Source organism: Penaeus japonicus, unplaced genomic scaffold (assembly GCF_977035675.1).
Source record: "Penaeus japonicus unplaced genomic scaffold, GWHDUDI00000001_assembly GWHDUDI00000003, whole genome shotgun sequence".
NCBI lineage: Eukaryota > Metazoa > Arthropoda > Malacostraca > Decapoda > Penaeidae > Penaeus > Penaeus japonicus.
Genome location: NW_028234405.1, coordinates 10,046,091 through 10,063,590, shown reverse-complemented (window position 1 = coordinate 10,063,590; position 17,500 = coordinate 10,046,091). Strand labels below are relative to the sequence as shown.

Here is a 17,500-nt window from a genome sequence, read left to right as displayed (position 1 = left end):
ACGCAATGTATAGAAAATTAATCTTATGAAACTTACAGTTTTATCTATTCATGTAGTAAAAATATTTTTAATTACTTTAAGGTTCATGGAGATATATATGAATACCTAGAAAATAATAATTGAAGTATTTCCAGTAAACTGACGATCCCGTGACCTGTTTGTAGGTAACCGAATTATGTTCCAATGAGTCAGGTGTGTTCACATTAAAAGTAGACAGTTGTGTTGATTATAGTTTCACGGACCTGACCTACGCTGTTTGAGTTAAAAGACGGTGCACCTCTCAGACTGACGCATTCACACTTGAGATGGAGATCGCTGCAGCTAAATTCCTGGTTGAAGGGAAGGTGTATCGGCCACATTATCGGTACAGGAAGATATCTTCTCCACACGTTGTCCGAAGTAAACGACGTTTGTCACATGGAAGCGACGGAAATGACTTCAGTGCCAAGCGTCATAAGGTGTCCTTTGACACAGACACTGACTGTGCACCTGTCTTCCCCGTTGTAAAAGAGCTCGAGTTATCGCCTGCTGTTGTCACCAGCAGCACTTTGTCCTCCCTTCTTGGACGAAGGGCACCATCGAGCGGGTACAGTCCTTGTTCCAGCGATGATCCATGTGAACTTTCTGCTTTCCTGGACGATGATGTCATAGAAGACGACGTCTTCCTGCCAGATGTCTCAGAGACTTCACCTGACCGCTACGAAGAATCCTTGCAATTGATTCTAGAAACTCTTCGCAACGGGACGGAGGAGTCCATCCAGACAATACTGGATTATCTACGTGCATAACTAGGATGTAGTTTATGGTGATAAACCCAGTGCTAACGAATAAGTCACAAAGATTAATACATGGATGAGGGTCACCATCAAGCGGGAACAGATCACATTACAGCGATGCTCTTTGAGCACTTTCTGCTTTCACGGACGGCGATGACACGGAAGATGACGTCTTCCTTCCTGAGGATTCGGAGGCTGGAACTTCATCTGAAAGGAACGAGGAATCCTTGCACTTGATTTTGAATACTCTTCGTTACGGAACGGAATATTTCATACAAACATAATGATGAAATCCTTTAGAAAAGAATAGGATAATCCCAGTGTTGACGAATAAAGTATTGGTAACAATTAGTCATATTTCTATTCATTTCATTATTTATCAAATCTATTTTACGTTCTAATGCATAGTACGTGACCCAGATATGGCACATTAGTGCATTGAAAGTGTATTTCTAGAATAAGGATAAAGGTAATTATACTACTATTGATAATATTAATATTTAGATAAAGATATGAGCATGATTGTAATAAATTGCTGCTACATTATCATTACTAAAACAGTAGTAATGATATTGATGGGAAAATAAGGATAACGATAAATATATAATAATGATAAAATAGATAAATGACAACGATGATACAAAAACATTGGTAAATTGGTAATGAACACGATGTTGATAATAATGATAAGATAACGATAATGGTGAAAATGATAACGATAATAATGGTGAAATGATAATGATAATGGTGAAAATGATAACGATAATAATGGTGAAATGATAATGATAATAATGGTGAAATGATAATGATAATAATGGTGAAATGATAATGATAATAATGGTGAAATGATAATGATAATAATGGTGAAATGATAATGATAATAATGGTGAAATGATAATGATAATAATGGTGAAATGATAATGATAATAATGGTGAAATGATAATGATAATAATGGCAAAAATGATAATGATGATAATGGCAAAAATGATAATGATGATAATGGCAAAAATGATAATGATAATAATGGTAAAAATGATAATGATAATAATGGTAAAAATGGTAATGATAATGATGGAGAAAATGATAATGATAGTAACGGTGAAAATATTAATGATAGTAACGGTGAAAATGATAATGATAGTAATGGTGAACATGGTATATACATATATATAAATTTATATGTGTATAATATGATGATAATGATAATGAATATATATGCATGTATATCATACATATATATGCATATATGTTTGTGTATACGTATGATATAGTATGATAATGAAAATAAAACGTTCCATGCAAGATTTTGTCAGATGCAAATGCACCAATAGAATTCTTAATGGAAGGAAGAGTGTATATTTCAGGTATGAGTCTTTTAATTCTATCTATGGGGGAACAGCACACCTGCATACTATTGCATTGCTTGATACCTGAACACCACAATTCAGTTCAGCACCATTAATGATGATTATAAATAATAATAATAATAAGAGGCTATGATAGCGATAACAATACCAGAACCGATGGATTTGCCATTATCTTTTTGCAATACGTGAAACTTTGTCGACCCCACTGAATTGATTAAATCGGTTTACGATATGGAGATAATAAATGCATAAAGGGAAGTCCCAACACCCGATTTCCAGTACGTGAAAGTGTTGACCTCACTGCGTGTCCCAAGTATAAATGCTGAGAAGCTCCTTGTACCTCACATTCAGTTGCCAAAATGGATCCTGCTTCGTTCAAACTGCAGATCGAAGGTGCTGTTCACCGACCAATTCCACATGTCAGGAGCGCTCACTCTTCCTTTCCCTCCGGTGGTTTCCTGTGCCGTAAACGCCGATTACTGGCTGAGAGCGACGCTGAGGACGGAAGTGCAAAACGTTTAAAAGTGTGCGAGAGTGGATACCTTCAGAGTAAAGCCACCGTTCAGAGTATCAGGAAGATATCGAAGGCCTCTCAGACTTCCTCTGTAGCCATTCCCAGACTTCCAACCGCCAGTCGTTCCTTCCCGGTGCCATGGGGTGTCCGTCGGTCATCCTCTGAGTCTTCAACTCAGACCGTCACCAATCCAAGAACAAGTTCTGTGGACGATTTATGTGATGTTCCTGACCTCGCCGACGATGAGGTGTTGAAGGAAGAGGTGTTTGCGTCTGACAATGAGTGTATGCAAGAGATAATGGAAACTCTGCACTATTTGTCCGACAATGAAAATAAGGCAGAAGGAAGTGTCTCCCACTTGGAAGGTGCAATCGTGTATTCCGTCGCCGATGGCAGGCGAGACGTGGCCACGAACACCTTGAATGTTTCTACGAGATCGCCTCATTTGCCTCCGCCTCGACGACGCTCGTGGAGGAAAGCAAGTCGAAACTGGAGGTCGAGAAAGAGTACCTGTAATGCTTCGTCACAGACTGATTTTCTATAACAGATTACTGTGTTCTGATGAGTAAAATGAGGCGTTCATCTCCTTTTTCATTGATTTTGACCATGTGTTATAAATGATGTTATAAGCAGATTCCTCGGACTTCATATTAATTGTATAGAAATGCCAACATCGTAATTCTTGTATTTGTATGGTTCAAAGGCGTCTTTGATCAGATCTCTGATAAGACAATTATTATATGAAAAGAGAATATAACGTTGAGGTATGACACTTAGACAAGATAAAGCCAGACTAAAACTGTAAATATCAATATAGAAAAAAATTGAAAAGCTAAAAATAAGAAAACATTTCTTGGGAAGACAAAAAATGAAGGAATATATTGCAATAAGGAACAACCACATATGTATTCACACAGACATCATGTACGATGAATTCTTATGATATATATATATATATATATATATATATGTATATATATATATGTATATATATATATATATATATGTATATGTATATATATATATATATTTATATTCATATATATATACATATGTGTATATATATTTGTATATATATACATATTCATATCTATATATATGAATATAGTTATATATATGTATATGTATATATATATATATATCTATATATGTGTATTTATATTTATATACATATATATTCATTTATGTATTCATGTTCATATTTATATGTATAGATATAAATATATATGTATACATATATGTAAACATACATATGTATATATGTATGTATATATGTATGTATATATGTATATATATATGTATGTATATATGTATATATATATTGATATTGATATTGATATTGATATTGATATTGATATTGATATTGATATTGATATTGATATTGATATTGATATTGATATATATTTATATTCATATATATATATGAATATAATCGCTTTCGGGCAACGAACTTGCAAATAGGTCTTAATATCCATAATTTCCTTTCCAGTTAAAATAATTCGTTTCTGAAATTGCTATTTATGTCGTGTTTTACTCATGCTACTTTTTAACAGTAAGATTCCTTTATTTCCGGAAAAAATCATCGCATTTTATACCGAATAAAATCTGCGGTGCCGAAACCTTCCACTAGCTGAACGTAAATCTTTCTCTAATTTTCTTTCTTACTGTAATCTATCTTTCTTTCTGAATTAGCTTATGAAACATTTATTTTTTTGAAGATATTCTATTGTTTTATTTATCTAATTGCTATTGAGATAATGAATTATAGTGTCTCAACTACCCAAAAACGTAAGGTTGAAAATTACTGTCTCTTGTTTTTTTCTCCATTCATTCCTCTTCTCTCCGTTTATGCAAGTATCTCATTTAATTATCTCCAAAAATATGAGAACGACATGAAAGGTAAAATAATGCCTCAATTTGAAATATTACACTTTACTATAAATGCAAAAGATATCACAGTAAATAGAAATAATTATACTTTATTTCTCTTAACAAAGAATTATAAACTTGTGTTATTTTTGCATTCATTGTTTCTGTTTAGAATAGTGATTATGTATCTTTGTTTTCTTGATCGACCTTTCGTTTTCGCTTTACATTTTCCTAATAAAATCCCGCTGTCAATTACGCAATGTATAGAATATCCATTTTATGAAAATTACAGTGTTTTATCTCTTCGTGTAATAAAATAAATATTTTAAATTAATTCAAGGTTCATGGAGATATATATGAATACCTAAAAGATAATAATTGAAGTATTTCCAGTAAACTGACGATCCCGTGACCTGTTTGTAGGTAACCGAATTATGTTCCAATGAGTCAGGTATGTTCACATTAAAAGTATACAGTTGTGTTGATTATAGTTTCACGGACCTGACTTCCGCTGTTTGAGTTAAAAGACGGTGCACCTCTGAGACTGACACATTCACACTTGAGATGGAGATCGCTGCAGCTAAATTCTTGGTTGAAGGGAAGGTGTATCGACCACATTATCGGTACAGGAAGATATCTTCTCCACACGTTGTCCGAAGTAAACGACGTTTGTCACATGGAAGCGACGGAGATGACTTCAGTGCCAAGCGTCATAAGGTGTCCTTTGACGCGGACACTGACTGTGCACCTGTCTTCCCCGTTGTAAAAGAGCTCGAGTTATCGCCTGCTGTTGTCACCAGCAGCACTTTGTCCTCCCTTCTTGGACGAAGGGCACCATCGAGCGGGTACAGTCCTTGTTCCAGCGATGATCTATGTGAACTTTCTGCTTTCCTGGACGATGATGTCATAGAAGACGACGTCTTCCTGCCAGATGTCTCAGAGACTTCACCTGACCGCTACGAAGAATCCTTGCAACTGATTCTAGAAACACTTCGCAACGGGACGGAGGAGTCCATCCAGACAATACTGGATTCTCTACGTACATAACTAGGATGTAATTTATGATGATAAACCCAGTGCTAATGAATAAAATCCTTTCATAAAGAATATGATAATCTGTGTCAATGAATAAAGTATTGGTAGCAGCTAGTCATATATCTATTTATTCCATTATCTATTAAAATGCTAAAAGTCATTGAATGAAATCTACATTTCACGTTCTAATGCTTAGTACGTGCCACAGACTTGGCATAGTCAAGAATAATAACCATAAAGATGATTGCTACAAGCCCAGATAGGCCTGAATGAAGTGGTTGAATAACCCACTTGCCATTGCGACCCTGCCATATCTATGCGTATGCGCGCAGGTGGTTCGTTGTGGAGGGTTGATGACCGCCGCCACGCCACCACCACTTTGGCATTGATTTTTCTCTTTCGTATATTTAATGTGTTTCGTGATTACGACTGATGGTTTTCATCTTTAGGGTCAGGGCGATTTCTTGCTGTTATGAGAAATTGCGTAGGTGCGTAAGGTGACGGTAATTGTATTGAAATTAAATTAATAATAATAGTATAAGTAAGGACCTTACTTCATTCTTTTCCTTCCGCTATGATTGACTTTACTTGCTTAAACTATGAATTATATATGGAAAACATACAAATACAATAAGTCTAAACATATAAATATTTCACAGTAGTTAAGTGAATACGAAATATTAATTGAAAATGAATAGCACATGATAATGCTCACTTTTAGTCCTTGCCATGAATTAGTATTTTAGCCCACTTACATCAGGTCATCGCATTATACAATATCAGGCTTGCAATTTGTGTTATCTAAGCAACAAATGTTTACAGGTATATTGATTTGTGACACACATAAAGATATGATGAGTTTAACAGTAAGAAATGAATGACTATTAACATATTATTGTTACTAAAATGTAAATAATGATCACGATGAATATAACACTATAATGATAATACAAAATACACCGAAATGATGATAAAAACAAAATACATCGAAATGATGATAAAACAAAATACATCGAAATGATGATAAAAACAAAATACATTGAAATGATGATAAAACAAAATACATCGAAATGATGATAAAACAAAATACATCGAAATGATAATAAAAAAATACATCGAAATGATGATAAAACAAAATACATCGAAATGATAATAAAAAAATACATCGAAATGATGATAAAACAAAATACATCGAAATGATAATAAAAAAATACATCGAAATGATGATAAAAAAAATACATCGAAATGATGATAAAACAAAATACATTGAGTAGTAGCATGCTGTGAATTTTTATTTTGTCATTATCAACGTTCATAACTTCTAGAATGTTAATTCTCAGAGAAAATAACATATAATGCAGGTTTGTGTATATATCTTGTTCCATAAACGTGATGGTTTTTTATACTGAAATGTTAAAAACGCATTAAGTGAAATCAGTATGAAAAAAAGCCTAAGGTATTTCCCAACACCGATTTCCAGTACGTGAAAGTGTTGACCTCACTGCGTGTCCCAAGTATAAATGCTGAGAAGCTCCTTGTACCTCACATTCAGTTGCCAAAATGGATCCTGCTTCGTTCAAACTGCAGATCGAAGGTGCTGTTCACCGACCAATTCCACATGTCAGGAGCGCTCACTCTTCCTTTCCCTCCGGTGGTTTCCTGTGCCGTAAACGCCGATTACTGGCTGAGAGCGACGCTGAGGACGGAAGTGCAAAACGTTTAAAAGTGTGCGAGAGTGGATACCTTCAGAGTAAAGCCACCGTTCAGAGTATCAGGAAGATATCGAAGGCCTCTCAGACTTCATCTGTAGGTATTCCCAGACTTCCAACCGCCAGTCGTTCCTTCCCGGTGCCATGGGGTGTCCGTCGGTCATCCTCTGAGTCTTCAACTCAGACCGTCACCAATCCAAGAACAAGTTCTGTGGACGATTTATGTGATGTTCCTGACCTCGCCGACGATGAGGTGTTGAAGGAAGAGGTGTTTGCGTCTGACAATGAGTGTATGCAAGAGATAATGGAAACTCTGCACTATTTGTCCGACAATGAAAATAAGGCAGAAGGAAGTGTCTCCCACTTGGAAGGTGCATACGTGTGTTCTGTCGCCGATGGCAGGCGAGACGTGGCCACGAACACCTTGAATGTTTCTACGAGATCGCCTCATTTGCCTCCGCCTCGACGACGCTCCTGGAGGAAAGCAAGTCGAAACTGGAGGTCGAGAAAGACTACTTGTAATGCTTCGTCACAGACTGATTTTCTATAACATATTGTATTTTGATGAATAAAATGCGGCGTTCATATCCTTTTTCATTGATTTTGACCATGTGTTATAAATAATGTTATAAACAGATTCCTCGGATTTCTTATTAATAGCATAGAAATGCCAACATCGTAAATTGATTGCAATTCTTGTATTTGTATGGTTAAAAGGCGTCATTGATCAAATCATTGATAAGACAAATACTATTTGGAAGGAGGATATAACGTTGAGGTGTTGCACTTATACAAGATAAAGCCAGACTAAAACTGTAAATATCAATATAGAAAAAAATGCAAAAAATAAGAAAACATTTCTTGGGAAGACAAAAAATGAAGGAATATATTGCAATAAGGAACAACCACATATGTATTCACACAGACATCATGTACGATGAATTCTTATGATATATATACATGTATATATATATATATATATATATATATATATATATATATATATATGTATATGGATATATATATATTTATATTCATATATATATACATATGTGTATATATATTTGTATATATATACATATTCATATCTATATATATGAATATAGTTATATATATGTATATGTATATATATATATCTATATATGTGTATTTATATTTATATACATATATATTCATTTATGTATTCATGTTCATATTTATATGTATAGATATAAATATATATGTATACATATATGTAAACATACATATGTATATATGTATGTATATATGTATGTATATATGTATATATATATGTATGTATATATGTATATATATATGTATGTATATATGTATATATATATATTGATATTGATATTGATATTGATATTGATATTGATATTGATATTGATATTGATATTGATATTGATATTGATATTGATATTGATATTGATATATATTTATATTCATATATATATATGAATATAATCGCTTTCGGGCAACGAACTTGCATATAGCTCTTTATATCCATAATTTCCTTTCCAGTTAAAATAATTAGTTTCCGAAATTGCTATTTATGAAGTGTTTTACTCATGCTACTTTTTAACAGTAAGATTCCTTTATTTCCGAAAAAAATCACCGCATTTTATACCGAATAAAATCTGCGGTGCCGAAACCTTCCACTAGCTGAACGTAAATCTTTCTCTAATTTTCTTTCTTACTGTAATCTATCTTTCTTTCTGAATTAGATTATGAAACATTTATTTTTTTGAAGATATTCTATTGTTTTATTTATTTAATTCCTATTGAGATAATGAATTATAGTGTCTCAACTACCCAAAAACGTAAGGTTGAAAATTACTGTCTCTTGTTTTTTTCTCCATTCATTCCTCTTCTCTCCGTTTATCCAAGTATCTCATTTAATTATTTCCAAAAATATGAGAACGACATGAAAGGTAAAATAATGCCTCAATTTGAAATATTACACTTTACTATAAATGCAAAAGATATCACAGTAAATAGAAATAATTATACTTTATTTCTCTTAACAAAGAATTATAAACTTGTGTTATTTTTGCATTCATTGTTTCTGTTTAGAATAGTGATTATGTATCTTTGTTTTCTTGATCGACCTTTCGTTTTCGCTTTACATTTTCCTAATAAAATCCCGCTGTCAATTACGCAATGTATAGAATATCCATTTAATGAAAATTACAGTGTTTTATCTCTTCGTGTAATAAAAAAAATATTTTAAATTAATTCAAGGTTCATGGAGATATATATGAATACCTAAAAGATAATAATTGAAGTATTTCCAGTTAACTGACGATCCCGTGACCTGTTTCTAGGTAACCGAATTATGTTCCAATGAGTCAGGTGTGTTCACATTAAAAGTAGACAGTTGTGCTAATCATAGTTTCACGGACCTGACTTCCGCTGTTTGAGTTAAAAGACGGTGCACCTCTGAGACCGACACATTCACACTTGAGATGGAGATCGCTGCAGCTAAATTCCTCGTTGAAGGGAAGGTGTATCGACCACATTATCGGTACAGGAAGATATCTTCTCCACACGTTGTCCGAAGTAAACGACGTTTGTCACATGGAAGCGACGGAGATGACTTCAGTGCCAAGCGTCATAAGGTGTCCTTTGACGCGGACACTGACTGTGCACCTGTCTTCCCCGTTGTAAAAGAGCTCGAGTTATCGCCTGCTGTTGTCACCAGCAGCGCTTTGTCCTCCCTTCTTGGACGAAGGGCGCCATCGAGCGGGTACAGTCCTTGTTCCAGCGATGATCTATGTGAACTTTCTGCTTTCCTGGACGATGATGTCATAGAAGACGACGTCTTCCTGCCAGATGTCTCAGAGACTTCACCTGACCGCTACGAAGAATCCTTGCAATTGATTCTAGAAACTCTTCGCAACGGGACGGAGGAGTCCATCCAGACAATACTGGATTATCTACGTACATAACTAGGATATAATTTATGGTGATAGACCCAGTGCTAACGAATAAAATCTCAAAGATTACATGAGTGTTTAGTTACCTAATCTCATAATGATGATTATTATGATAATTATAACGATAATGTCTAAAAAGTGATAAAATTTTAGACATTATAAATTTTATCACTACCGATGTTTTTATTATTGCCATTGTTAACATAACATTACAAAGATTAATACTACTTCGGATTCATCATAATTAAAATAACAGGTATGATAATCATGACAATGATGATGACAATTATAACGATGACGACATTTATTGGTAATATTGATTAGCGGCATTAGTGAGTACTTTAACATGTGAATGAAACAACGTACACATGTATTTATATAGATGAATAGATAGATATAAATTTAGATATTATATATATATATACATATATATAATATATATATATATATATATATATATATATATATATATATATATTTATATATATGTATGTGTGTGTGTGGGCGTGTGGGTGTGTAAAAATGTATATATTTGCATCTTTGTTGATTGAAATAAATATTTCATGATGATACCTAGGCCTTTGTATGAATAAATAATTCGCTTCAGCTACATTAATATTACCAGAGATTACATCTGGATATTTTATTTTTTCATGATCAAGTAATATATTCCAAAGGATTTCATACGCATATATAACAGAATAGTATTAATTTAATAAGGTATATAGTGCTGGACTTGAGTACGTAAAACATTATGACTGAAGTAATCCGTACAAGTTGAGTGTCCGGTGACCTGTTTGTAGGTAACCGTAATATGAAACAGGTGTGTCCACACAACACTGACCTGACACTGGCTGTTAGTTAAAAGACGGTGCACCACCTTGACTGACGCACTCAAACATTGTGATGGAGCTCGCAACAAAGCTCTCGGTCGAAGGAAAAGTGTACCGTCCAGCTTATCGGTACAGGAAGATTACTCCACAGACTGTTCGTTACAAGCGTCGTTTCTCACATGGAAGTGACGGGCATAACTTAACCACTAAACGTCATATATCTTCATTAGAGAATGATACTAACTCTACACTTGTGTTTCCCGTTGTAAAAGAACTAGATATCTCACGTGCTGTTGTCACCAGTAGCACTGTGTCCTGCGTTCTTGGACGAGTGGCACCACCAAGCGGAAATAAGCCAGGTTCCAGCAATGATTTTTGTGAATTTTCTGCTCCCATGGACGACGATGACTTAGAAGATGACGTTTTCTTGCCAGATGGCTCTGAGACCGAGAGTGTACCTAGACAGTGTGAAGATTCCTTGCAATTGATTTTGGAGACTCTTCGTCGCGGGACACAAAGGTCGAGACAAACAATACTGGAATGTCTATGCATGTAATTTCAGTGTTGTTTATAATGGTAAATCCAGTGCTAGCAAATGAATTTACAAAGAATTTACAAAGAACAGTATTTCCAATGCCTCCAATATGATATTTTGATTAATGATTAGTATTGTAGTTATCATTATTTCAACTGCAATGAAAGAAAGTAACAATTAATTTCAAAAATAAGAAATTAAGGATGAGAAAAATATCAAGATATATGGTTGAATATGTAAATATATGTATATATATATTCATATATGTATATATATACTTACACACACACACACACACACATATATATATATATATATATATATATATATATATATATATATATATATATATATATATATACATACATATATAAATTTAGATATTACTATTTTTATTGCTGTTTATGTTCTTATATTATCATGGTTATTATCTTTAACATTATGGTGATGATGACAATAAGGGCGAGGATGATGTTTCTGATGTTTAGAATGACTATTATCGTTATCGTCATTATCTCTATTATGATTATTTTATAATCGTCATCCTTATTTTCATCACTGACTTTAGTATTGTTACTACTACCTTCTTTATTGTTCTTTTATTTTGCTAGTCTTATTCTTGATAATAATATCGCTATAATTAGCATAATAATCATAACTGATATCATCATAATTTATTTATGTTACTTTACCATTACCATTACTACTACTATTACTACTACTACCACCACCACTCAGTATCATTATCATTATTATCATTGTCATTATTATTAGAACCATTATTATCATTACCATGATCTTTATCGTTATTTTTATCATCATTGTTGTTATTACTATCATTAACATTAAAACTGCCATTTTTATTATCAACATAGTATTATTTTCGTTAGTATTGATAGGAATATTGATATTCATAGTATTATCATTATAATTGTTTATTATTATTATCATTGTTATAATCAATCTTAAAATTGCTACAATCATCATCATCATTGTTATTACTCTCATGGGTAATACAACCATCAGAATCAATACCATTGTTATTATCATTATTATATATATATATATATATATATATATATATATATAAACGAATATATCTACATGTGGGTATATCATATGTACAAATATAGAATTATATATATACATATGTATAAACATACATATATATATACGTATAGATATATACAACTCTCTTTATATATATACATATATATACATATATATATATATACATATATATATATACATATATATATATACATATATATATATACATATATATATATACATATATATATACATATATATATATACATATATATATACATATATATATACATATATATATATACATATATATATATATACATATATATATATACATATATATATATATACATATATATATATACATATATATATATATACATATATATATATACATATATATATATACATATATATATATACATATATATATATACATATATATATATACATATATATATATACATATATATATATACATATATATATATACATATATATATACATATATATATATACATATATATATATATACATATATATATATACATATATATATATATACATATATATATATACATATATATATATACATATATATATATATACATATATATATATACATATATATATATATATACATATATATATATACATATATATATATATATACATATATATATATACATATATATATATATATATACATATATATATACATATATATATATATACATATATATATATATATATATATATATATATACATATATATATATATATATATATACATATATATATATATATATATATATATATATATACATATATATATATATATATATATATATATATATATATATATATATATATATATATATATGTATATATATATATATGCATACATATATATATTCATATATATATATATATATATATATATGTATATATGTATATCCGAGGTTCCGGTCTAGTGGCGTTAGGCCGGATGGGGAGAGCTCTAACTCCAACTCGGCGCGTCCCCAGGTGGCGGATAGGGGGAGGACACACAGATATGTGTGTTACCTATGATATAAGCGGGGCATGCCCTGTCGAATAAGCAGCCGTGGACCAAGAGCGGTGCCAACTACCAGAGCGTGGAGGGCAGCTTAGCAAACTGCCTATGGAAAATCCACAAAAGCTCATTGACGGTGGCATGACAAGGCGAGAGAAGCCGCCTTAAATAAGCTTGCTCTGAGGTGGGGAAGCGGCGCCTCAGTACCGGCGGCGGCGGAAGGCTCATACAGTCTTCAACGGCAATGCAGGATGGCAGCAGTTGGCGTAACGGCAATCCGGGTACGGCTCTGTGCTGCTCCACGAGAAAGCAATCGCAAACTACTCGTGTGCCAATGCGAAGCACACTCTACATGCAGACAACCAAAAGAACTCCCCTATGGTGGCTACTGGTGGACCCTCCAGGCCGGTAGTCATTCAACAAGCAACTGGAGAAGAGCGTCAACCTGGCAAAGAATCTCGCCATAATGAAGTTGCAGCCCCAAAGCCGAAAGGAAGGACTGCCACGGAAACGGTGAATATTCAGAGCTGGAAGTTGAGCTTCAAGCGGAAAAACGAATTCAACAAAATTGAAACCTGGAACGTACGGTCCATGTACCAAGGCAAACTGGACATTGTGAAAAAAAGAAATGGAAGCCAATAACTGCGACATAGTAGGTATCTCAGAACTAAGATGGACTGACAAAGGGTACTTCAGATCGGAAGATTTCACTGTATACTACTCAGGACACGAAAGCAACAGGACCAGAGGAGTTGCGATCATATGCAATAAGATGGTAGCTAACGCAGTATTAGGTTTCAATCCTCTCAACGACAGAATCATGACACTTCGCATTCAATGCAAGCCTATAAATGTCACAATAGTGCAAGTGTATGCACCAACAACTGCAGCAGAAGAGACAGAAATGGAAGAATTTTATGAGCAACTACAAGAAGTAACTGAAAGCATACCCAGCCAAGACATTGTTATCATTATGGGAGATTTCAATGCCAAGGTAGGAAGTCGCGAAGAGAAACCAATAACTGGAAAATTTGGTCTGGGAGACAAAAACACGAGCGGAGACATGCTAGTGGACTTTTACGCAGCAAACGACTTATGTATAACGAACACTATGTTCAAGCAGCACAACAGAAGATTCTACACATGTACTTCTCCGAATGGTGAAAAATCAGATAGACTACATTCTGGTCAAGAACAGAATGAAAAGCTCGATAATTGCAACCAAAACCCTTCCGGGCGCAGATTGTGGCTCGGACCACGAGCTACTCATTGCAAAACTCAAAGTACGACTAAAGAAAGTGAAGAAAGAAAACCAGCCTGTAAGATATGACTTACAAAATATCTCCAACGAATTCACAGTGGAGGTTGAAAACAAGTTTCAAATTTTGGAGGAACGGGAAATGAGAGAACCCTGTGAGCTATGGGAAAACACTAAAGAAATTCTGAAAGAAGTAGCTGAGAAACACATACCTAAACGAAAGAGGGAAAAAAGGAACCCATGGCTAAGCCAGGAAGCTATACTCATCGCTGAAAAACGAAAAGAGATAAATAAAAAACGCATGACAGAAAGCACACGAAGACAATACCGACAGTTGAATAGTAAATTTCAAAATCAAGCTAGGAAGGACAAGAATAAATATTACAGTGACATCAGTCAAGACATTGAAATAAGCAACAACACTGGCAGATCCCGAAACATGTTCAAGAAAATAAGAGAACTTGCAGGAAAATTCACAGCAAAACAATCCAAAGCCATAAAGGAAGAAAATGGTGAGATAGTTAGCGAACAGGATCAAGTGTCAGAAAGATGGAAAGAGTACACTAGGAAATTGTATGAGAAAGACGTGGGCATGCCAGAATCAGACTTGATTGACATAAGTGATATTGATCCAGAACCTTCTATCTTGCATAGAGAAGTGGAGGAGGCACTAAAAGAGATTGCCAGTAGGAAAGCTCCCGGGTGCGATGACATCCCAATAAAATTTTGGAAGGAGCTCAGAGAAAATGGGATGAAGAGATTGACAAGAATATGTCAAAACATTTGGGAGAAGAAGAAATGGCCAGAAGACTGGAAACGGTCAGTTTACATACCAATTCCTAAAAAGGGTGACATACTTAAATGCGAAAACCACAGAACCATTGCTCTAATATCGCATAGCAGCAAGGTCATGCTCAAAATAATTCAGAGGAGGCTAGCTGATTTCTTCAACGAACAAATGCCAAGAGAGCAAGCTGGATTCAGAAAAGGAAGGGGCACCAGAGACCACATTGCCAATTTGAGATGGATTATTGAGTCAATGAGAGAAAAACAGAGGAATCTCGTCATGTGCTTCATTGACTACAGCAGGCTTTTGATTGTGTGGACCACGACCTCCTCTGGCTGTACTTGAGGGAAATGGGAGCTTCACTTCACATCATCCAACTACTGAAATCATTGTACAAGGACCAAGAAGCCTGCGTAAGAACAGACAGCGGGGAAACGCCCTGGTTTGAAATAGGTAAAGGAGTCAGACAAGGCTGCATCCTTTCGCCAACTCTGTTCAATCTGTACAGTGAGATGATCATGAGGAAGGCTCTCGAGGACACGGAGGAAGGAGCGAAGATTGGAGGATTGGTAGTCAGCAACCTAAGATACGCTATCGACACCACCCTTCTTGCGGAATCTGAAGCAGACCTAGAAAAAATGCTCAAGCGAGTACAAGAAGTGAGCAGGAAAGCAGGACTGTCTCTCAACATACAAAAAACTAAAATAATGGCAACAGCTGCAATCGACTCCTTTGCGGTAAACGGAGAAGACGTGGAAAGAGTCTTTCAATTTTCTCGGATCCACCATTACAAAAAATGGCGATTGCAGTCAAGAAATAAAACGAAGACTCACACTAGGCAGACAAGCCATGACAAAACTCCTTTGAACCATACAAATACAAGAATTACGATATTGGCATTTTTATGCATTTAATATGAAATCCGAGGAATCTGTTTATAACATTATTTATAACACATGGTCAAAATCAATGAAAGGATATGAACGCCGCATTTTATTCATCATAGAAGAGAAACGAAATCAGTTTGTGTCGAGGCATTACAAGTAGTCTTTCTCGACCTCCAATTCCGACTTGCTTTCCTCCACGAGCGTCCTCGAGGCGGAGGCAAATGAGGCGATCTCGTAGAAACATTCAAGGTGTTCGTGGCCACGTCTCGCCTGCCATCGGCGACGGAATACACGTATGCACCTATCAAGTGGGAGACACTTCTTTCTGCCTTATTTTCATGGTCGGACAAATAGTGCAGAGTTTCCATTATCTCTTGCATACACTCACTGTCAGACGCAAAAACCTCTTCCTTCAACACCTCATCGTCGGCGAGGTCAGGAACATCACATAAATCGTCCACAGAACTTGTTCTTGGATTGGTGACGGTCTGAGTTGAAGACTCAGAGGATGACCGACGGACACCCCATGGCACCGGGAAGGAACGACTGGCGGTTGGAAGTCTGGGAATACCTACAGATGAAGTCTGAGAGGCCTTCGATATCTTCCTGATACTATGAACAGTGGCTTTACTCTGAAGGTATCCACTTTCAGACACTTTTAAACGTTTCGCACTTCCATCCTCAGCGTCGCTCTCAGCCAGTAATCGGCGTTTACGGCACAGGAAACCACCGGAGGGAAAGGAAGAGTGAGCGCTCCTGACATGTGGAATTGGTCGGTGAACAGCACCTTCGATCTGCAGTTTGAACGAAGCAGGATCCATTTTGGCAACTGAATGTGAGGTACAAGGAGCTTCTCAGCATTTATACTTGGGACACGCAGTGAGGTCAA

General features: G+C 34.5%; 4 protein-coding genes across 4 annotated transcripts; 3 read left to right on the top strand and 1 right to left on the bottom strand.

Annotated features, from left to right (window-relative positions):
- Positions 1-2,503: 2,503 nt before the first annotated feature.
- Positions 2,504-3,202, top strand: LOC147472106 (uncharacterized). Its single transcript, XM_086534246.1, has one exon. It carries the CDS (start codon positions 2,504-2,506, stop codon positions 3,200-3,202), a length of 699 nt encoding a protein of 232 aa, XP_086390372.1.
- Positions 3,203-7,122: 3,920 nt separating this feature from the next.
- LOC147472105 (uncharacterized) lies at positions 7,123-7,821 on the top strand. The gene has a single exon (XM_086534241.1). The coding sequence runs from the start codon at positions 7,123-7,125 to the stop codon at positions 7,819-7,821; it is 699 nt and encodes a 232-aa protein (XP_086390367.1).
- Positions 7,822-14,451: 6,630 nt separating this feature from the next.
- LOC122243309 (uncharacterized) lies at positions 14,452-16,069 on the top strand. Its single transcript, XM_086534230.1, has 2 exons — positions 14,452-14,673; positions 14,852-16,069. Exons 1-2 carry the CDS (start codon positions 14,452-14,454, stop codon positions 16,067-16,069), a joined length of 1,440 nt encoding a protein of 479 aa, XP_086390356.1.
- A 655-nt stretch (positions 16,070-16,724) lies between these two features.
- On the bottom strand, positions 16,725-17,432 carry LOC147472104 (uncharacterized). Its single transcript, XM_086534222.1, has one exon. The coding sequence runs from the start codon at positions 17,430-17,432 to the stop codon at positions 16,725-16,727; it is 708 nt and encodes a 235-aa protein (XP_086390348.1).
- Between the last annotated feature and the right edge of the window lie 68 nt (positions 17,433-17,500).

Coding starts and splice junctions, on each gene's coding strand:
- LOC147472106 (XM_086534246.1), top strand. CDS start 2,504: ATGGATCCTGCTTCGTTCAAACTGCAGATCGAAGGTGCTGTTCACCGA.
- LOC147472105 (XM_086534241.1), top strand. CDS start 7,123: ATGGATCCTGCTTCGTTCAAACTGCAGATCGAAGGTGCTGTTCACCGA.
- LOC122243309 (XM_086534230.1), top strand. CDS start 14,452: ATGGTAGCTAACGCAGTATTAGGTTTCAATCCTCTCAACGACAGAATC. Junction 14,674..14,851: donor TGGGAGATTTCAATGCCAAG/GTAGGAAGTCGC, acceptor GTGAAAAATCAG/ATAGACTACATTCTGGTCAA.
- LOC147472104 (XM_086534222.1), bottom strand. CDS start 17,432: ATGGATCCTGCTTCGTTCAAACTGCAGATCGAAGGTGCTGTTCACCGA.